The sequence below is a fragment of the Schistocerca serialis genome, chromosome 1 (assembly GCF_023864345.2).
Source record: "Schistocerca serialis cubense isolate TAMUIC-IGC-003099 chromosome 1, iqSchSeri2.2, whole genome shotgun sequence".
In the NCBI taxonomy this organism is placed as follows: Eukaryota; Metazoa; Arthropoda; class Insecta; order Orthoptera; family Acrididae; genus Schistocerca; species Schistocerca serialis.
The window spans coordinates 170,324,844-170,348,830 of record NC_064638.1 but is presented as its reverse complement, the minus strand read 5'-3'; the positions used below and the strand labels follow the sequence as shown (position 1 = coordinate 170,348,830).

Genomic DNA, 23,987 nt, shown 5'->3' with positions numbered 1-23,987 from the left:
TCACGTGAGGTCTTAATTTAACAGCTATCCTTTTATTTCATTTATTTTCTGGCTGTGAAAAAGACAAATTACTTGTCACGCGTCATTATCTATAAAAAGAGGTCCGAATTTGTGCGATATTGTTCTTGGTATTCAATGTTTACTAGTGAAGGCAAAGGTTGTTACCGTGGCGGTTGTTGAGGCTGAAATGATATACTTTGCCCTTTTGTGTATATGGAATAATGCTGTAGTATTTTCTTTTCGAAAAGGCTAATAAGAGAGAAATGAAGACTGCCAGTGAGCATCCTGGATCTGCTACTGGAATTTGCGCTCCTGCTGAGAGAAACAAGTAGGAGAGCACTGAGGAACATAACACATCGCTCCTCGTAAACAACGTAGCTGGCGCACGTGATGCAGAGATGCTTCCAAGGTTTCGTTTCGACATGTATTACGCTGCCGAAAAGTGAACTACTCCCTGTATTATTTCCTGTGAATTTGACACCAGCGAAATCTGTATCTCGTAGTTTTTCGCGCTTCGCATCTTTGGTAATAAATAATTCTCGTGTTAATATGTATACAGAGCTATCAAGAGAAATTTAAGTTTCTCTGTGTTACAAGTAACTGGGTAAGGTCTGCGACTGTCTTCTGAATTTTGTAAACATTTTCGCTACTTCATTCCCGTTTTAATGCAAAGTTTAGTTTTGCGTCACGTGTTCCGGTAGAACAAAAACATGGTTCAAATGGCTCTGCGGTAGAACACTTTCTGATTAGTATTGTTGGGCGTGGCAGTGAATTTAGGCGGCGGAAGTTGGTTGTTTCTGTCAAGAATATATTTTCAGTAATATTTTGTTCTATGAACAGCAAGAAACAGAAAAACGACATGGGCGTTGTTGCGAATTTGGCAGTAACAGTGGTTGACTTTATATAAATTACTACCAATGCTATTGGTGGTGACAGTGACTGCAGTAGTAGTAGTAGTAATAGTAGAAGCAGTAGTAGTAGTAATTATTGTTGTTGTTTTGTTTTCGTTTTTGTTGGCATAGTCTTTCTAGAACAGAATCCCTGTGGTTGGTTCCGGCTGACAGCTATAAATGTTTTGCTTTCGTGGCATTAATATGTATTGCGTGCTACTTCATTTGTTGTCTGTATGGCATGTCTAACAAGTGTTTCGTCATTTATCGCCTGTGTCAAGCACTCAACCCTATACAGTAAGCACATGCTCTGCAGAAACCACTGCTCCCAATTACGTTCCGCGAGAGAAATACTTCACAATTGCTGCAAACGACACGCAGATATATCAAGAACGGTTTTTTAACTTCGTAGTATAGTTACCGAGGAGGAACAGCATATGACAATAATGAGACTAAAGTTCCTTAATCTATGAAAACAATTTTCAAGGCTATTTTTAGAGGGAATTTCCGCCTTATGCAAGATACAGTCTATATATTTCCCTTGTATGTTTCAACACTTTATGTGCTATCTTCAGTTGGTTTCTGTTTATTATTCTCTCGCAAATTATTGTGACATGATAATATTTTGTGTACTAGCACTGGTAGTTTTTTATATATAAAGAATGGTAAATACAAATAAAACTACTGGTGTAAATAAATTACAGCGTTATGTGAAATAAATACAACTGTGTAGCTACGTCCTTTCCTAAAGTAGTTTTGTAGGCCTACTTTCTAGCACACTATAATAGTTAAAGGCCCTACTGTGTAACTCACCAAAGAGTTTAGCTATATATCGAGTTCGCGACTGATAGGAACTTACTTTCTGGACAACCCTCTTACAGTTTAAATCCTTCGACAATACGTCCTCTGCTATTTCCGAAACGTGATGTTAGACAACCGTTGCGCAGTCATGGGCGCACCCGAACTTTGTTTACGGCTTGCCGGAAATGTACACACTGAAAACAATTGGTACTAGAACTGATCCTTGAGGGAATGAAGTTTCGTTCGTTTGCTCCTTCCATGTTGATGAGCATCTCGTTCAGTTGGTAAGGAGGGAATCAGGACGCCTTGCACTGTAGTTGCTAGTGTTGGTGAGCCAACAGAGCTCGACGTGTAACGCCAGTGCGTTGTGTCCGCAGTGAAGTCCCCGGTGAAGAAGTCGTCGGTGGGCGAGCCGCGCGAGCCCTGCCCCACGGACTCCATCACGTCCAGCTACGGCGTCGGCCCCACCGACGAGAACGGCCGGCCCCTCTTCGGTCTGCGCGCCCTGCGACGCACCAACACCGGCACGCAGCCTCTGCAGCCCGCAGGTACAGTCGCCTCGCCAGTGCAGCCCACTCTTATTTTCCTTTTCTGCCACACGTTGTCACACGGGAAAAAGAAGTTTATGAACCGACACACGCTGCAGACACTTTCACTGAGGTGTCTGAAATTCTGTGGAGGGATGGCAGCCCATTAGGTGTAGTAGTAGTAGTAGTAGTAGGAGGAGGAGTAACTTTCTTGATCCGTAGATCTTTTTTTACAAGGATATAGGACATGTCAAAGTATTTACAAATTTAGCTCAATTTAAAATAAACTAATTCGTATACACATATATTTACAGAGTTCTATAGTTGGACACAATCATTAGATTTACTCCTGGTATACAATACCTTTTTTACAAATAACTTATTAAATAATGTAATACCACATTGTTCACTCATATCTCACCATCAGTCACTGCACACTCTATACACACATTGTTTCATAACACTTCACTCACTACACACACATACCCACACACACACACACACACACACACACACACACACACACACACACACACTGATGATCTCTGGGCCATTTTCTGTACCGCAACTTCCCATTTGCTATCCTGAAAAACTGAGCCAGCAACCCTCCATAATGAGTGAGATGTTGAGCTCAGAAAGAGGAAGGGGCGTTAGTATTGTGCTATGCATAGCTTGGGGTAAGTATTTCTAGAAAGGAAAAAAGAAGGAAAAACATAAAGTGAAGGTGTTATGTGGAGTGTTGGATATTTTATAATCATTATTATTATTATTATTATTTATTTGTATAACATTTTTTTATAAAACCTCTACTCTGTTTTAGCTAAGTGATCCTTCAATGTATAAAATGTATTGCATAACAGGTACTTTTTAGCTGCCTTTTTAAATAAGTGTATTTTTGCAATTTCTTTAATCTCTTTCGGTAATTTATTGTACTGTTTTATTCCTTGGTAGAAAATGCTGTTTTGAGTTTTATGTTTATTTTTTCTTGGTAGATGTAAGTTGAGTCTATCTCTTGTTGCATGGTCATGGACAGAGCTGTTTGTGCAGTAATTATCAATGTTATTTTTGACGTGTACAACAGACTGGTAAATTTAATTACATGGAGCAGTTAAGATCCCCAGTTTTCTGAACAGATCTTTGCAATGAGCTCGACTAGTATTTTTGGTTATTATTCTTATGGCTCTTTTCTGGAGTTTGAAAACTGTGTTCATATTTTATGCATTTTGTTCCCCAAAAAAGAATGCCATAGCTAAGAATTGAGTGCACACATGAATAATATGTAACTAAAAGACAGAAGAAAAGGCATAACCTGCTGATGACATTCTGTTTGCAAGTACCTTTGTGTGTTCACACCACTTCAACTGAGAATCAATATTCATTCCTAGAAATTTTGCATTTGTTACACAGTCTATAGGGTGCCATCTACATTTAATTTAACATTGTCATTTTTCCTCTTCAAACTGAAATTCATGGCATTAGTTTTCTTTATGTTCAAAGTCACTTGATTACTTACTGACCAATCATAAACTTCTTTGAGAGTTTCATTTGCTTTCTCGGCAAGTTCTCTTGCTTTCTCAGTTACTATAATATTGCTGTCATCAGCGAAGAGGATTTTTTCACCATGAGTAATACTACTTCCTCAAGACCCGAAACCAGAGAAGATAGTGATATTGAACGCTAGAGTCTGGAGTCGACATTCTAGCTCATCCCAAAGGGGTTCAGTAGGGGTCAGGTTGGGATTCTGGGCAGGTCAGTCCATTTCAGGAATGACCATTGCCTCACAGATACTGCTTTATGACAGGGCGGTACAAACGATCATCGTCTCCGGACTGTTCCACTTTTGTACTCAGTACACAGTGCTGTAAAATGTGTTCATATCCTTCCGAATTTAGCGTTTTTAATCGCAATAAGGAGATCACACCCTAAGAAAGGAAAACGCCCCCATATCGTAACACCACGTTTTGCGTACTTCACCGTTGGCACAACGCGTTATGTCAAGTAACGTTCTCCAGGCATCCGACAAACTCAAGCCCTTCCATCTGATTGCCGCGGGGTGTAGCGTGATTCATCATCCGTTTCCAGTCATCCACTGTCCAGTGGTGTTACTTTTTACACCTGCTCATGTGTCGCTTAGCACTGACTACAGAAATACGTGGCTTATGAGGAGCTCTTCGGCCTTTTGTAGCCCATTCTTTTTAACTCTATTCAGTGTGCTAGATGGACTGTTCAATATGTACATCGAAGAAGCACTGATGGAAATAAGTGGAAGATTCAGGAGTGGGATTAAAAATCAGTGTAAAAGGATATCAATGATACGATTCGCTAATGACATTGCTATCCTGAGTGAAAGTGAAGAAGAATCACATGATCTGCTGAATAGAATGTACAGTCTTCAGGATTGATGGTCACAAAGCAGATGAAGTTAAGAAATTCTACTACCTAGGCAGCAAAATAACCAATGACGGAGGGAACAAGGAAGACATTAAAAGCAGCATTTTTTGAAGCACTGGAAAAAATGGTATTCCTGGCCATGAGAAGTCTACTACTTCAATCATAGGCCTTAATTTGAGGCAGAAATTTCTCAGAATGTACGTTGGGAGCACAGCATTGTATGTTAGTGCCACATGGACTGTGGGGAAACCAGAACGGAAGGGAATCGAACCATTTGAGATGCAGTGCTACAGACGAATGTTGAAAATTAGGTGGACTGATAAGGTAAGGAATTAGGAGGTTCTGCGCAGAATCGGAGGGGAAAGGAATATGTGGAAAACACTGACAAGGAGAAGGGAGAGGATGATAGGATATCTGCTAAGACATGAGGGAATGACTTCCATGGTACTAGAGGGAGCTGTAGAGGGCAACAACTGTAGACATTGGAATACATCCAGCAAATAATTGAGGACGTAGGTTGCTAGTGCTACTCTGAGATGAAGAGGTTGGCACAGGAGGGGAATTCGTGGCGGACTGCATCAAACCAGTCGGAAGAACGATAACCCAAAAGCAAAAACAAAAAGTTAAAAGAAAGCTGCACTGCTGGCATCACTTTGAAACTCACAAGTGACTCCTTCAGCTGATTTCATGCTATTTTCTACAACCAGCCAGCACAATGTTCGACGGCTCATGTCTATTAATACGTGAGGTCCGTTTGATCTTGATTAGCAGTGGTTGGTCCTTCGCGTTTCCACTTTACGATCACATACAAACAGTCGACTAGGGCTACTTGAGAGGGGTTGAAATGCCCTTGATAGGTTTGTTCCTCGGGTGACACCTAAGGTCTAGTACATATTCGATGTCACTGAACTCTCCTGACTGATTCATCCTGCTGTTGCCACTTTTCCAATGATAACACACTACTCCTTTTATAATGGAGGGTTCGTCTCTCGTGATATCTAGTGGTCAATTTCGCATTACATAGTGGTGTCCAGTTCCTTATGGACATATACAGTGTATTAGTCCATCGGTAACAGCGGTGTTGTAGTATCAGAAATATTTCCAGAATGAATTTTCACTTTGCAGCAGAGTGTGCACTGATTTCTAGCTTCGTAACAGGTTTAAACTGTGTGCCGGAATCTGGACCCTTGCCTTCCGGAGCCAGGTGCTCCACCTACTGAACCATCCAAGTTCAACTGACGATCCTCTCTCGCAGCCGTACTTCCACCATTACCTCATCTCCTTCCTACCTTCCAAACCTGTTGATAAAATATCGATATGTCGATGTCTTTACCTGGAATAGGCGATATTTTTCTACCTGATATATCGATATAGACATGGCAATACCGAGTGCCGATATTTTTATATTATATTTTTTTCGTAATTTTCGGCAAATATTTGAAATTGTAGTACAACATAATGTTACTTTCACTGTGTGGAGGTATCTTATTACTCTTTGAGCATTTATCACATCCAGTCTTTCTCTTCGGATGTTTGAAGCAAGTGTACGTGGCACAAAGAGGAAGCGCGATTCCATTGGGGGGGGGGGGGGGGGTAATATAGAATAACAAGATTTCCTATGCGAAAAAATAGCACACCAGTTGCGATCAGAAACAATTTTTAACGCAACTATTGCGCTATTTCTTCACATCGATATTCTTCAAAACCATTTGTTAAAAATGATGAAGAAAGATTTAAACGATAAGATCGGTCTTTGCGGTGAGCCGAGACGTTCGAGAGGAAATGAAGTATTCGGCGCACGGCATTATCAACAATCACTGCAACGTTTAATTTCACCACGCAATTTTGTCACTACAACTGCCAGGTCGCTGGCGTTTGCAGTTATGAAAAAATAGTGATGTCGACATGAAGTGTTCCGGACGAATCCGATATATGACGAAACCGGAAGACTGACCTATCGGACACCTTTTATTGTGCTACTTATATGCAGTTACCATTGTTACCAAAGTGATTATCGGCATGCGTGAACGTGCATCGTTTTCCTTCCAATTCTTGCTGTAAGGGGGATAAACAGATTGCTACCTTATTGGAGTACAGAATATATAATAATAAATCAATACTTAAATATACAGCTGTAAAACTGGCAGTATATTTACAATGTGCAGCCGACAGTTTTATAGGCCGGTGCATTGATATTTTCTCCACCGATATATCGATACAGTTGTCGATACATCGTGGGCACATTATGATACTTTTTAAATATCGATATAGTGGATTCCCGATAATTTTAAAAATATCAACAATCCTACTACCTTCTAACCGTCGCAGAATTTTTTCAGCATACCTTGGAGGACTAGCGCTTCTGGAGAAAAGGACATTGTTTTCAGATGGAGTGGAGTGTGAGTGATTTGAAAGTTCCTAGCGGCTTAAAACTTTGGATTTCTGGAAAAGAACAAAATTAAATGTTTCGAAACTACAAAAAATTGATTCGGCTTTATTTTACATATGCATCTCCTAAACCGTTCTGTTGTCGCGCGCAGAATCACGTCATGAGATGCAATAAAAACTATAGGTTACGTACTACATTAGACAAACTTTAATGTTAGTGACATTCGTAAACTCGAGTTTTGGCAACAATGCACAAGCCTCTTGTGAGTGTTAGCCTAGACATAACCACTATTAACGTTAAAAAGTCACAATCAGCTCGCTAGCCAGTTACGGCAGAGATCGCAGGTTTACACCGTGAAGCGAAGGCCCGACCACATATCGCTCACAGTAAAACAGTGATTCTTTCCACTCAGCACGCTCACCTAGCTCGACATCGGCTGAAGTTGTGTTGGTTACGGGCACGTACCAAATGGTTCTCCAGCGATAATCACTACTGAACTGTGCACTCGTATCGGAGCGTGCTGTCAGGCTGTCCGACGGAAAGACTTCTAGTGTTGCTTTGATGCGGAGCACCTCTTCCTGCAGTTCGGTGTGGATCGCAAAATACTCAACTTCTGCCGACAACGTGGGTGCCCCATACGGAATATCTCATGACATTTCCTAAGGCAGATACGGCAAAGAGTATATTCATCGGACTTAACCAGGAATGTACGAAATTACACACACACACACACACACACACACACACACACACACACACACACACACATGATAAGGCACTGGTGAGTTTTCATATGCAGGGCAACTACTAGAAGACGAAAACCGAATGTCTGAAACAGATTTTCGCTGACGAGTTTACATGCTAAGACCTGAATCAATCTGGTTAGGCCGGTCAAACATAGGTTTTCCAGATGTCAGTTGTTTTATAGTAATAGACCTACCCGGATAGCCGCGCGAATTTGCACGCCGCTTCTCGGATTCGGAGGCGCTGGCCCCGAAGCGAATCCGCCCTGGGCATTAACGACAATGGCTGATGTGCGCCGATGTGCCGTCCACCCTGGATGTAGTTTTTAGTCGATTTCCCACATCCGAATTGGTGAATACCGGGCTGTCACCCACACTGTGACTTGGGATAACACTAGATGCAGATAAGTAAGGTACACTAATTCCACCTCAGAGGGGGAGAGGGGTCGACATGAAAGTCATCAGGCTGCCCTCTACCATTATCGTTGTCAAATCCAATAATTAACGTGCCACGGGATAAAGGACAGGGAAAAGGAGTTGTTTTACACTAATGGCTTTTTGAAATCACGTTTTCTCTTTTAGTCAGCAGGTTATTTGCGCCTCTTCAGATTACATGTAGGATAACTTCTTACTCAGTTGAATATTTCTTCTTCTCTTCTTCTCTCTCACATACAAACAGTCGACTAGGGCTACTTGAGAGGGGTTGAAATGCCCTTGATAGGTTTGTTCCTCGGGTGACATCTAAGGTCTAGTACATATTCGATGTCACTGAACTCTCCTGACTGATTCATCCTGCTGTTGCCACTTTTCCAATGATAACACACTACTCCTTTTATAATGGAGGGTTCGTCTCTCGTGATATCTAGTGGTCAATTTCGCATTACATAGTGATGTCCAGTTCCTTATGGACATATACAGTGTATTAGTCCATCGGTAACAGCGGTGTTGTAGTATCAGAAATATTTCCAGAATGAATTTTCACTTTGCAGCAGAGTGTGCACTGATTTCTAGCTTCGTAACAGGTTTAAACTGTGTGCCGGAATCTGGACCCTTGCCTTCCGGAGCCAGGTGCTCCACCTACTGAACCATCCAAGTTCAACTGACGATCATCTCTCGCAGCCGTACTTCCACCATTACCTCATCTCCTTCCTACCTTCCAAACCTGTTGATAAAATATCGATATGTCGATGTCTTTACCTGGAATAGGCGATATTTTTCTACCTGATATATCGATACAGAGATGGCAATACCGAGTGCCGATATTTTTATATTATATTTTTTTCGCAATTTTCGGCAAATATTTGAAATTGTAGTACAACATAATGTTACTTTCACTGTGTGGAGGTATCTTATTACTCTTTGAGCATTTATCACATCCAGTCTTTCTCTTCGGATGTTTGAAGCAAGTGTACGTGGCACAAAGAGGAAGCGCGATTCCATTGGGGGGGGGGGGGGGGGTAATATAGAATAACAAGATTTCCTATGCGAAAAAATAGCGCACCAGTTGCGCTCAGAAACAAGTTTTAACGCAACTATTGCGCTATTTCTTCACATCGATATTCTTCAAAACCATTTGTTAAAAATGATGAAGAAAGATTTAAACGATAAGATCGGCCTTTGCGGTGAGCGGAGACGTTCGAGAGGAAATGTTGAAGTATTCGGCGCACGGCACTATCAACAATCACTGCAACGTTTAATTTCACCACGCAATTTTGTCACTACAACTGCCAGGTCGCTGGCGTTTGCAGTTATGAAAAAATAGTGATGTCGACATGAAGTGTTCCGGACGAATCCGATATATGACGAAACCGGAAGACTGACCTATCGGACACCTTTTATTGTGCTACTTATATGCAGTTACCATTGTTACCAAAGTGATTATCGGCATGCGTGAACGTGCATCGTTTTCCTTCCAATTCTTGCTGTAAGGGGGATAAACAGACTGCTACCTTATTGGAGTACAGAATATCTAATAATAAATCAATACTTAAATATACAGCTGTAAAACTGGCAGTATATTTACAATGTGCAGCCGACAGTTTTATAGGCCGGTGCATTGATATTTTCTCCACCGATATATCGATACAGTTGTCGATACATCGTGGGCACATTATGATACTTTTTAAATATCGATATAGTGGATTCCCGATAATTTTAAAAATATCAACAATCCTACTACCTTCTAACCGTCGCAGAATTTTTTCAGCATACCTTGGAGGACTAGCGCTTCTGGAGAAAAGGACATTGTTTTCAGATGGAGTGGAGTGTGAGTGATTTGAAAGTTCCTAGCGGCTTAAAACTTTGGATTTCTGGAAAAGAACAAAATTAATTGTTTCGAAACTACAAAAAATTGATTCTGCTTTATTTTACATATGCATCTCCTAAACCGTTCTGTTGTCGCGCGCAGAATCACGTCATGAGATGCAATAAAAACTATAGGTTACGTACTACATTAGACAAACTTTAATGTTAGTGACATTCGTAAACTCGAGTTTTGGCAACAATGCACAAGCCTCTTGTGATTGTTAGCCCAGACATAACCACTATTAATGTTAAAAAGTCACAATCAGCTCGCTAGCCAGTCACGGCAGAGATCGCAGGTTTACACCGTGAAGCGAAGGCCCGACCACATATCGCTCACAGTAAAACTGTGATTCTTTCCACTCAGCACGCTCACCTAGCTCGACATCGGCTGAAGCTGTGTTGGTTACGGGCACGTACCAAATGGTTCTCCAGCGATAATCACTACTGAACTGTGCACTCGTATCGGAGCGTGCTGTCAGGCTGTCCGACGGAAAGACTTCTAGTGTTGCTTTGATGCGGAGCACCTCTTCCTGCAGTTCGGTGTGGATCGCAAAATACTCAACTTCTGCCGACAACGTGGGTGCCCCATACGGAATATCTCATGACATTTCCTAAGGCAGATACGGCAAAGAGTACATTCATCGGACTTAACCAGGAATGTATGAAATTACACACACACACACACACACACACACACACACACACACACACACATGATAAGGCACTGGTGAGTTTTCATATGCAGGGCAACTACTAGAAGACGAAAACCGAATGTCTGAAACAGATTTTCGCTGACGAGTTTACATGCTAAGACCTGAATCAATCTGGTTAGGCCGGTCAAACATAGGTTTTCCAGATGTCAGTTGTTTTATAGTAATAGACCTACCCGGATAGCCGCGCGAATTTGCACGCCGCTTCTCGGATTCGGAGGCGCTGGCCCCGAAGCGAATCCGCCCTGGGCATTAACGACAATGGCTGATGTGCGCCGATGTGCCGTCCACCCTGGATGTAGTTTTTAGTCGATTTCCCACATCCGAATTGGTGAATACCGGGCTGTCACCCACACTGTGACTTGGGATAACACTAGATGCAGATAAGTAAGGTACACTAATTCTACCTCAGAGGGGGAGAGGGGTCGACATGAAAGTCATCAGGCTGCCCTCTACCATTATCGTTGTCAAATCCAATAATTAACGTGCCACGGGATAAAGGACAGGGAAAAGGAGTTGTTTTACACTAATGGCTTTTTGAAATCACGTTTTCTCTTTTAGTCAGCAGGTTATTTGCGCCTCTTCAGATTACATGTAGGATAACTTCTTACTCAGTTGAATATTTCTTCTTCTCTTTCCTGCGAAAAGTGTCACTCCGTCCAGAATGGCCGACCACTAGGAAAAACACAAGCACGTTTCAAAAACGGTAATCGTGTACATGGGTGCGAATTTCGATTGTCGAAGAAGCTAGAACCGCATTTTCAGATTCAATGTTAGAGTGTTTACGTAACCAATTAGAGAAGGTTATTGCGAAATCGGTTTACGAGCACCGTATCTGAGAGACCTTCGTTAAAGTAGTGAAGGGATTTTAGTATTATTATCCAGGTAAATGCGGTTTTTCTTCTTTGTGATGCTCAAAGAACAACACTGTAGCTGCTATATGGGATTAAAAATCGCGTTCTTATGGAAAAGGAAGTAAAAGCGGTACCTTAGATGAACTGCAGAATACCAGAAGTGAACGAAAAATTTCCTTGTCTAACGTCAACAACATTTTTAAATGTGATAAATAAAATTTATAACTGAACATTATTTATTTCTCCACCCCAACCCCCATCACACATCCATATATACAGGAACATAAAAACTTGATATAATCTTAAAGAGGTGACGATTATTACAAATCAAACGTTATGTTGCTGCCATATCATTTTCCTGATTCGCGGAACTTAGTAAATTGCGTTGCTAATAGTACATTTCATATTCTGCTTACTAAACGTAACACATGAAATTTCAAATATCATATTAAACATTTTAGAGGAAATTATTAGTTTCTTTAGATTTTATTTAGAGGTCTCTTACGGAAAACGAAGACCCACTTTCTTCAAAATTATCGATATTTTAGTTAACTGAGCTAGATTTTTTGCCCTTCAGTGCCAGAAAAGGAGCAGTCTCGTAAATACAAAGTTTGAATAATGAAAGTAAACCCATACCGACAGTATTGACCCGATGCTCTAGCGACGAGAGATCACGCAATACGTATATGGAGTCCGAAGTCTGCATTGGAATAGTTTTTAATTCTGTGACTTAACCTAATGACAGGAAAAGGCTATTTTAATTTTTTCAGGTTCTCCTTTACCGCAGCTGGTACAAGATATCTTTTGAAATAACCGTAGTTCTTTAATAGATTTAAATGTTTCTGACCTTACAAGAAAAATTGCTTGTTAGAAAGTACTTTTGAATGTCACAGTATATGCGCACGGTTGAGAAGTCAGAGACAGTGTACCGCTTGCTGCCCACCTATTTTTTTACTACGTTAATAATTGAAGTCTACACGACTAACAACAGAACGAAAACGAAATCCGCGGGAAACGAAGTGTGAATGAAGCAGTTATCAAAAACATTTCATTCCTGTCTGTTGTGGTAAGTACAATTTCGTTAATTAATTATGAATGACATTGCTACTACGGTTTAAAGTGCTACCCGAACACGCTTATTTTTAGAAATCAGGGGTACAGCCTTTCGTGTATGTCATTATTTTTGCTTATCGACATCTAACCCACTCTACTCTGATATAAATGCATCTTCTGAGTTTTATTTTTGCAGAATTTCAGCCTGCTGTAAGGATGTTGAAAATAGAGATGTGATTCCTTGGCGAATAAACTGTACGCACTTAGTGGTTTAGATATTATAGTACTACCAAATTATTATCGATTTCTACTGCACCCCACTGAGTCATTTTACACAGCAGAATCGTAAGTTAAATAAATCAGCATGAATTTTCTAGTCAGTCTGTTGTGCAGATCACACTACAGTTTTGAAATGATATACCATAACAATCAGCTTGGTTTTGCAACAATTTTGGAACTGGTCAGATGGTTCTTCTCCATAGATGTGGAACATCTGATGTAATAGACTCGTGTATTTTCATTTGCATTATAGTGACGCTTCGTGGCCGTCATGTTATTAGGCGAGAATCTATAGGAGATGGACTTCGACCGGCACGCTGAGACAGCAGCAACAAATGGACATGCCGTCTTGGGTAGACATCAATTCTCCCCCGATTCTTTAAAGAATCGAGCTCCCATGAATAAAAGGACTCCAAACGTCTGATTGTTTCACAAATAAATTAATGTGTTAAATATTTGACGTTAAGAGTTGAATGAGAATAGCCTGGATAATTTGCGCCACACTTAAAGAAAAAATAGGTTTTCATGCATCTCAATGTTGGACGTAACATCTTCTGTGTCGTACAATAATATACGTTCGGTGGTGCAAGCGGATCCTGTCTGCAAAGTGAGTTACAGGTAAAGAAGTACTAAATTAAAACGTCATGCATAGTAAAGTTTTACTGCATAAACAGCGAAAATGTAGCAAGCGAGAAAATCAACTATTTCATTATTTTGTGGAAAGTGTTACCGAGAAGAAGTTCCGTACAGGTGTGAAATTGTGTGTGAAAATTGATGGAAGTGACTAAATGATCTCATTCTCAAATATTGCGCTGCCTCAAGATGTGCACACAATTTATAACTGACATACTTGGCCTATTGTGTTTAACATTGTACAGTAAGATTATACACCTAAGTGTGTAGATTATGACAACATTTTGAATCTTTAAATTCAGTTGGCTATTATATGAAATATTGAAAATCAGATTTTTGGAGCCCCTGGACGCCGATAGGCAACCTGCAGCAGGATTTTTGGACAACATATTTGTGGAGATGAGACAGCGATTAGTATGATTAATCAATTATTAAAAAACAGTCTTAATCGCATTTATTATTATCGACGTAGGGGTCATCTTCTGGGCGTTTTTGGTCGACTGCTGGTGGTGTCACTCCTGTCTACATGACGTCATGTAGACAGGAGTGACACCACCAACAGTCGACCAATGGTGTAAACGCCCAGAAGATGACCCCTACGTCGGGTTGAAACCGGTCATGACGTCATGTAGACAGGAGTGACACCACCAGCAGTCGACCAATGGTGTAAACGCCCAGAAGATGACCCCTACGTCGGGTTGAAACCGGTCATGACGTCATGTAGACAGGAGTGACACCACCAGCAGTCGACCAATGGTGTAAACGCCCAGAAGATGACCCCTACGTCCGGTTGAAACCGGTTGGCGGTATAATAATAATAATAGTAAAGGCGATTAAGACTGTTTTTGAATAATTGATGAACCTGCAGCTGGGACCGTGTTCCATGCACCGTTTTAACTGCGTAGTAATGTGGATGACAGTAGTGGCTTGCCCAGCGCCAGAGGTGAAACTTGGCGGTGTGTCTGCAGACTCGCCGGACAGCCAGGAGCCGTCGGCGCCCGCAGAGCCGTCGCCCGCAGAGATCCGCGATTCGAGCGGCCGTCCTCTGTTCGGCGGTCTGCGCGCCCTCAAGGCCGTGCGGCCGCAGCCCGAAGCTGAGCCGGCGCCGACGCCGACGCCGGAGCGTCAGCCCCGCGACGACGCCGACGACGACATGCCCGAGCAGAGCGCCCCCACCGCGCCACACCTGCGCGAAATAGTCTCCCGCCACGAGCAGCACGTTCGTGAGTAGCGCCTCCACCCCCTTTCTGCCCTGCTCTGGCATATGCTTCCTATTTACATCCCACCGAGATAGCAAGTCACAAACACACAAACTTAGTTTGTAGAAGCTTGTTGTTGTTGTGGTCTTCAGTCCTGAGACTGGTTTGATGCAGCTCTCCATCCTACTCTATCCTGTGCAAGCTTCTTCATCTCCCAGTACCTACTGCAACCTACATCCTTCTGATTCTGTTTAGTGTATTCATCTCTTGGTCTCCCTCTACGATTTTTACCCTCCACGCTGCCCTCCAGTACTAAATTGGTGATCCCTTGATGCCTCAGAACGTGTCCTACCAACCGATCCCTTCTTCTAGTCAAGTTGTGCCACAAACTTCTCTTCTCCCCAATCCTATTCAATACCTCCTCATTAGTTATATGATCTACCCATCTAATCTTCAGTATTCTTCTGTAGCACCACATTTCGAAAGCTGCTATTCTCTTCCCGTCCAAACTAGTTATCGTCCATGTTTCACTTTCATACATGGCTACGCTCCATACAAATACTTTCAGAAACGACTTCCTGACACTTAAATCTATACTCGATGTTAACAAATTTCTCTTCTTCAGAAATGCTTTCCTTGCCATTGCCAGTCTACATTTTATATCCTCTCTACTTCGACCATCATCAGTTATTTTGCTCCCCAAATAGCAAAACTCCTTTGCTACTTTAAGTGTCTCAAAAAATGGTTCAAATGGTTCTGAGCAGAACTTAGTACTACTTAAACCTTACTAACCTAAGGACATCATACACATCCATGCCTGAGGCAGGATTCGAACCTGCGACCGTAGCGGACGTGCGGTTCCAGACTGTAGCGCCTTAAGTGTCTCATTCCCTAATCTAATTCGCTCTGCATCACCCGACTTAATTCGACTACATTCCATTATCCCCATTTTGCTGTTGTTGATGTTCATCTTATATCCTCCTTTCGAGACACTATCCATTCCGTTCAACTGCTCTTCTAAGTCCTTTGCTGTCTCTGACAGAATTACAATGTCATTGGCGAACCTCAAAGTTTTTATTTCTTCTCCATGGATTTTAATACCTACTCCGAATTTTTCTTTTGTTTCCTTCACTGCTTGTCGCAAACGAATTATTTTTACAACTTAATTTTATTTAAATGACGCACAAGTTTACTCAGCTGGCACAAATTATTCACTGGGATCGGAAGTAACAAAATAAATATTAGGTTGGTGCATAAGTTCTTAGGTTTTTGTTTTGCATGTAGGTATTCTGGTTGCTGTTGGTTTATTTATTGATTTTCCTTTTTTTATATGTAGTTCACTGTTGCTATCTGAGTTTACATACTGTCATTTTGTCATATGGAGACAGTGAGTGGAGCTGTGGACACTAGAAAATGGAGAGGCAAGTGGAGAAATCAGAACTTTTCAGAGACATTCTTGTGCCTGAGTTCAATAGAAGGGTTACAGCAGCAGAAGCAGCCAGAAACATTTGTGCCATGTATGGTGATAATAGCACCGGAAAGAGCATGGAAAGAAAATAGTTTTCTCGTTTAAGGAGCATTGTTTTGGCATTTGTGGCTCTCCATATTCAAGAAGATCTTTGGGGCTTGATAAAGAACATTTAAACACATTACTCCAAAATGATCCACGTCAGGGTACTCGAGAACTGGCAAATGTGACTGCCATCATTTCACCATCATGCGACATTTTTGGCTGTACAGATATCGCGAGCTCTAAGCTAAAATCACAAAAATGAGCAGGTGGCCATACGTGCATCTCTTCTTGTTCGTCATTAGTTGGTTCGTGAACAACACAAACCATACCTATTCTGTATCATTACTGGTGATGACAAATGGTGTCTTTATGCTGAGATAAGCAACTCCCCTACAGAAAACTGCACTTATCCACAAAAGATAATGTTATGTGTCTGGCGGAACAGCACGGGTTGGTGTACTACGAATTGGTTCCTTAATGTTTAACCATCACTGCTGGCATTTATTGTCAACAACTGAGGTGTCTTGCAGATGCAGTGTGAGAACAATGTCCAGTAAGACTGTGTGAAGTGATGCTACTGCACGATAATGCCCATCCACATTCTGCTAGACTGACAAAAAATGCAATACAGGAGTTGTGTAAGGAAGTCTTTACACAGCCATGTTATTCACCTGATCTTGTACACTCAGATTTTCATTTTTTCTGCTCTCAATAGAGCAGTCTTTGAGGAACTTCCTTTCTGGATGGACCAAGCAAGGTGGCGCAGTGGTTAGCACACTGGACTTGTATTCGGGAGGACGATGGTTCAATCCCGGGTCCGGCCATTCTGATTTAGGTTTTCTGTGATTTCCCTAAATCGTTTAAGGTGAATGCCGGGATGGTTCCTTTGAAAGGGCATGGCTGACTTCCTCTTCTCCATCTTCCCCTAATCCGATGAGACCGATGAGCTCGCAGTTTGGTCTCCTCCCCCAAATCAACCCAACCTTTCTGGATGAAAATTCACTCCGAACATGACTTGATGAGTTCTTCACCTCAAAACCATGTGATTTTTAGTCACGGAATCCAAGAGTTATTGCTGCATTGGCGGACTGTTGTAAATAGTGAAGGAGAATATATTGCCACGTGGGATTAGCCGAGCGGTTTAAGGCGCTGCAGTCATGGACTGTGCGGCTGGTCCCGGCGGAGGTTCGAGTCCTCCCTCAGGCATGGGTGTGTGTGTTTGTCCTTATGATAATTTAGGTTAAGTAGTGTGTAAGCTTCGAGACTGATGACCCTAGCAGTTAAGTCCCATAAGATTTCACACACATTTGAACATTTTTTGAGAATATATTATTGATGAGTAAAGTTTCTGTTACATTTATTTGTTGTGTTTATTAAACTAATGGAAAAATGTTACAAACTTATGCACCAACCCTATAATAGGGCATTTTTGGGTCAACCTTGACACAAACATTTTCTTTTTACCCAAACCAGTACCAGCAGTATCTCATCACCATCATGTTGTTATATTTTTCCATACCTCACACAACAGCAACAACATAATAGTTATATGAGATTTTTTTATTGAAGAGCTACCAATTTCGATCAAATAGCAGACCATCCTCTGGCATTAAGTATGACATTAATTAAATCCCTTACTCCAGACACAATCATTTGTATTAAAATCATCATTATCTATTTGCTGTATGAAAATATGAGATTAAGGAAAGTAACAAATTTGCATGTGGCCAATATGTTGTCAGGCAGGAGCAAAAGATGTGGCTTATTTTCTGTATTTGACTCTGCATTTGACATATGTGAGAAAATACCTCTCCAGTCTTTTGTCTGACAAAATATTGCCTCATTTGTACCTCTGTTGCTTTTCATGCATTTGATAATTTTGCCACAGCAAATGGATAACTGTGGCTTTAATACAAACAATCATGATTAGCTGTATGACATTTTATTACTGTTATTCTTAATGCCTGAGTATGGCCTGTTGGCTGACAAACTAGTATTATTTCAATAAAGAAATATTGTACCACAACATGATTTTTGAAAAGTATTTAAAAGCTGTAGATCATTTCTTCCTCTTAATAATAACCTGTCTCAGTTTCACTAGGTGACTGCTTTGAGAACTTCATCTTTGCATGTAAATACACAGTTAATCAGTCCTCCAGAACTGCATGATAGCATGATGACAGTCCTCTCTGACAACTGAGACTGAGTTCTTGTGAATGTCAACGGTAATCAATATTTCACTGACAGCCAAAAATCCCATATTGTTTTTCTGAAGACACAGATCAATAAGGGGAAGAATGATGTGTAACTCAGTCATGCGTCTGCTTGTTTGCTACAATTTTGCAAATTCTCACTGTACCTTTTCTATTCGAGATATATCATTCATTGAATCGCCAGATCTCAGGCAGACCCAGGCATATAACAGAATGTGATTCCCACTGTGCATGCTAAAGTGAGTGTAACATCAACAGCCCCTATTACACACACCAGAAATTTCCACGTGCAAGCAAATTGCACATTTCAAGAAGTAAACTGACAGTACTCTGCATTATGCCATTTTTGGAAAGGTTGTATACCATCTTCTCCCTCTTTATAAAATATATGTGATATACACATTTTTCCTAGTATAAGATGGAGGATAATTAAGCTCAGTAGAATCCACTGGTTACATTGACAATCATTTCTGGTGGGGGGTTCCACATTCCATTGTTTAACAGCTTTGTCCAGTAGAATGAGAACAGTGGTAACAGCCATCTGTAACTGTTTTTTCACAATAATAATTTATTCCACCACAAGAAGAACATGGTCATAAAGGCCATAGGTATCTTCTTATGTTACATTAATGGAATTGCTCTAAAATATCTCATGGATTACAAGAAAGAAGCAGAAGAGCTTTACAGTATGTCAAATAAAATTGCACCAAGTGTATAGAGATTGTAAAATAATTTAGAGCTATGAGTACATGTTCAGTAGGAGAGACATGTTCCACATAGCGAAGACGCTCTTAGCTCTTGAGGTATGCTTTTTAGAGCCCATGTTTACTGGACATTTTTTTCTTATTTTGATCCATTCCACCTACTTCCAAAAGATGGAAAGCAAAGAGCTTGCAGTAGTAGACACGCGTTTCACAGCATCGAATATGAATTAGTGCTCTTAGCTTTTAAGGTATGCATTTTGGAGCCCTTGTTTACTAGACTTTTTTTTCTTGTTTTGGGCTAAGGAACCTGTGATTATAGATTGTAAATGGAATTTGGTCACACCCCGTATATGTGATAAACCCATTTGTGCTTGAACTCGAGGTAGGCAGTTCAAATCCTGAGGAGAAACAAATTTTTCACTAGCAGCACTTGGTCAGCAGTGGGGAAAATAAGTAATACAGTTTCTCATCACCATACTGCACCGGTGTCTTAGGGTTAAATTCCAATTTACCAGCAGTGACTCATGGGTGGTTTCTGCCCCTCCCCTTTATTTCTCCATTCCTTATTCACACATAGCAACACAAATATGCCAATATATTGCACAAGCACTCATCTTAACAACCTACACAACATAGATACATAGTTAACATTCCATAACAGGTCAGAGGAAGATACCAGCAAACCACCTACATTATGACTTTGCCTAATACATTATTACGGGATTTCTGTGTTGCCCTTAACGACTGATGATGATTAGGAGACTAATTGGAAATGACCATGGTGATCCATGATAATTTCAAAAACAATGCTCTCTCTGCTTATTTTTAATTTTTATGTCTTCTTTTGTTTATCATTTGATGGGTTTACTTATAATATGGTATCCTCTTTTTTCCTTCAGAAAAGCCCTCTTCAACCTTCCTTCAGAGGAAGGTAACAAAAACTTACCTCCCATAAGACCTTCATACCAGTGAAGATTCCTTCATTGTTTTGAGCATTTACAGACTATATACACAAGCTCTATCTGATTATTTTTGATATAGAATCAATGCAAAACCCTGAAGACAATAAATATTGCAACAGTGTCATCTGCACAAGCACCATAAAGATGTTATCTGACAGGTCTTCCTGTTATTTGGTTGAGAGACCAGAGACAAACTTGAAGACATAGAATTTAACTTACACAAAGAATTATACTGATTTTTCAGGTGGAAATGCTGTCTCACAGCCAACAGCTCCCCGTGAGAAACCACGAGCGAAGCTGCGAGACAGTTTTATTCTGCCCCAGGATCAAGCTGAACAGCCCTCAGCACCTAGTGAGCACCTGGTCGAGGATACTCGTGTCCTTTCACAGCGGCAGCAGTCACTGAGAGCACTTATACAGAAGCATGAGCGCATCGCCACAAGTAAGTGTAGACTTGAGTAACAATATTAGTAGTATCTAATTAATATAGGCTTTAGTGTAATGTTACACTTGCTATCACAAAATCTATAGCATTCATTGATTCCAAGTACATACTATAATGGCATAGGTAACATAGTAAACCTTGAACTTCTAACCAGTAGAATGTTAAGAAACTTAACACCTCAACTAGCTGTCTCTTTCCCACCACTACTCTTCTGCTGCAATAGCAAATATGTTAAAATTCTTTCCCTTGATATTGACATTTTAGTAGCATCTGCAGGGCATTTCAGATGGATATTTGAGAGTCAATTAGTTCTGTAATTACTGTAATAAGGAGGTGCTTTAACACGTTGACTGCTGCAAGCATAGTGATGATGTCTCATCACTGCACCAGTGAGCACACTGTGTGTTACATTGTACAGAAAATAGAGTCTCGTGGAAATGATCAATTAAAGAAGTGTCCTTTTTTGTAAGTACTGGGGTATATTGTTTCATCAGTCTTTAGAATGACAGTTATTTCATTTTTGGTGCCTTTTGCATTTTTCCCTTGAAAGATTTGACTTTTCAATTGTTCATATTTATAGTACGGTGGAAAGTAAAAAATAATTGAAATAGTGTTATCTTTTCCCATGCATATAAAAGTGGTGTTGAAATATGTTACAGTACTTTTAGTGAATTTTTGTGTTGGTGTCAGCAACATGGCAACCTCATTAAGACTATTTTGACTATTTCAGGAAAGAGTAAAATGTCACAGCATTGATTGTATGTCAGAATTTCTGCTTTAGGAAGCTTTTGTGTTGGATATTTAAATGACTTTAGAAGAGTATATTGACTATTGCCATGAAATGGCCTTGTTAATACCACCTTGTTATGTATGTACCAGAGAAATGAACTCTTAATTTTCATTAACTTTATCCTTCAGAGTTCATGCAAATTTCTTTTCAGCTCATATGCACAATTTTGGGATCATAATGTTGTTTTGGGACAGACACTCTCGCATCAATCAGTCACTGAATGCTTCAGGAAATAAATCAACCACAGGTGTAGTAGACTGCTACATTTATCCTGTCATAAAGTTATGGTAGAATATAAAATAAATTAGTTAACTGCAGCTGTGGAAGATTTATTTTCTGAAATTTATTACACCTACAGACCCATAATAATTTTCTTTGCAAAACTGGAGAATATCATGAATCACAGAATAAGCTATATCACAAGTTTTACACCTTTTTCCACTGTCAAATTGCTCTGCTGTCGCCACATTCATCTGTAGACATATCTGTGGGCAATAGAACGAGGTTCATTCAAATGAAACCTGGTCAGTGCATTTGCCTTTGCCTTACGCGTGAGGTGGCACAATGTAACTGCGAGTATAGTGGCACCATCCATTTGTAGAGTGCTTGTGCACCATTTGATGTTGCATAGCACCAGTGTGGTTTCACACTGAAGAGAAGGTGGTCACACAAGTTATTGTCCACTACCAAACATGCAGGCGAGAAAGCAGGAACAATGAGGAGTGATTCGATTTTTGGCGGTGGAGGGAGTTGGAGGCTGTGAAATGTATCGACAGATGAAGGCTGTGTTTGGTGAATACAGTCTGAGTCATTCAAGTGTTGTGGAATGGCACAAATCATTCCCTGAGGGGCGAGAGCCACAAGAAGACTATGCTCATCCTGGACAGGCTCATCGTGTCATCTCACCAGAAATGGTTGTGGACATGAATGGTTTAGTCTTGGACAACTGCAGAATCACCGTGGATGAGATCCATCAGTTACTGGGTATTAGCATGGGCACCTCCCACACCATAATGCATCAATACTTGAACTATCAAAAAAATTGTGCACAGTGGGTTCCCCACCAACTGACCACCAAACAGTGCAGTATTCGAATGGTGCTGTCTTTGAGTTATCTGCAACGTTATCATGAGGAGGAATACAGCTTTCTGTTGCATATTGTCACAGGTGACAAAACATGGCGTCATCATTTTGAACCGAAAAACAAGCGTCAGAGCAAGCAGTGGAAACGTGCGACTTCACCTCCTCCAAAGAAATCAAATGCCATGCACACAAGTTATGGTAAGGTCATGATGTCCTTCTGTGGTTACTGCTTGTCGAGTTCCTGGGACGGGGAACCACCATCAATGCCCAGCTTTATCAAGCCACTGTACAGAATCTTAGATGAGCCATCAAGCCGAAACGTCGAGGCATGTTGTCCAATGGTGTTATCCTCCTGCATGATAATGCCCACCCACACACGGGCATTTCTGTGAAGACGACATTGCAGCAGTTTCAGTGGGAAACCTGGAGCACCCACCATACAGTCCCGATCTTTCACCATATGACTTGGGCCTCTAAAGGAAGCTATTCATGGACATCGATTCGCAACGGACGACGAAGTATGTGAGTGGATCTAGACCTGGATCCGACAGCAGCCTACTAGCTTTGCCAAAGATGGAATTGACTGGCTAGAGTCGCTGTGGGATAAATTTGCCATCAGTATTGGCAACTATTTTGAGTTTGTGTACTCTGTGTACTACATAAAAATGACTCTCAGCACCATGGGACTTAACTTCTGAGGGCATCAGCCCCTTAGAACTTAGAACTACTTAAACCTAACTAACCTAAGGACATCACACACATCCATGCCAGAGGCAGGATTCAAACCTGCGACCGTAGCAGTCGCGCGGTTCCAGACTGTAGCGCCTAGAACCTCTCAGCCACCCCGGCCGGCCTGTACTACATATTTGAGTTAATAAAATCATTAGCATTACTTTATACTAGTGACCGGGTTTCATGTGAATACCCCTTATATTACTGTTATGATTCATTTTCATTGCACAGTTTGTTTCTTTGTAGACTGTGGTTACTGTAACAACAAAAACTCTGACACTAGCAGCAAAAGTACACAGGATGAGAGGAGACTCTTGAATTGTAAATTAAAGAGTGAATATATTCAATGCAGAACAGAAAAGCTGTTGCTTCCACAGCAATATAGCCTGAGCTAAATGCAAGCTGATAAACTACCCCCTGTCAAGCCAAACTGTGCTTGGTTGCCCATTGCTTTGTCATTTTGATCCAATTATAAGGTCAGAGTCCATCTTCATAAGACTGTGCAACATACCTTTATACTCATGAGTCAGTCCATAATTGATACTTTGACTGAAATGTTGTGCATAATATGTAAAGTGTAATCTGTGTCTTGAAATCTATTACAAATTTTTCTTTTCTTGTTTACAGGTGAGACTGAAGACAGAATACACCAGAAACAGAAGGATGAGCCACAACAACCAGGTAACAGAGACATACTGTTTGCTAAAGCATTCAGAAGCAATCTGCAGCAGAATAGCCACTAGCAACACTATGTCTCTTAGAGCTGTCCTGC

At 40.9% G+C, this 23,987-nt stretch overlaps 1 protein-coding gene across 3 annotated transcripts in view; it reads left to right on the top strand.

Annotated features, from left to right (window-relative positions):
* The window catches only part of LOC126464817 (microtubule-associated protein futsch-like), a 481,068-nt gene that overhangs the window by 339,214 nt on the left and 117,867 nt on the right, over positions 1-23,987 (top strand). For all 3 annotated transcript variants that reach the window (XM_050096261.1, XM_050096260.1, XM_050096262.1), the window contains exons 6-9: positions 2,069-2,239; positions 14,543-14,797; positions 20,410-20,607; positions 23,843-23,896. In XM_050096261.1, coding sequence (XP_049952218.1) covers positions 2,069-2,239; positions 14,543-14,797; positions 20,410-20,607; positions 23,843-23,896 — 678 coding nt within the window. The remainder of the gene's footprint in view (positions 1-2,068; positions 2,240-14,542; positions 14,798-20,409; positions 20,608-23,842; positions 23,897-23,987) is intronic.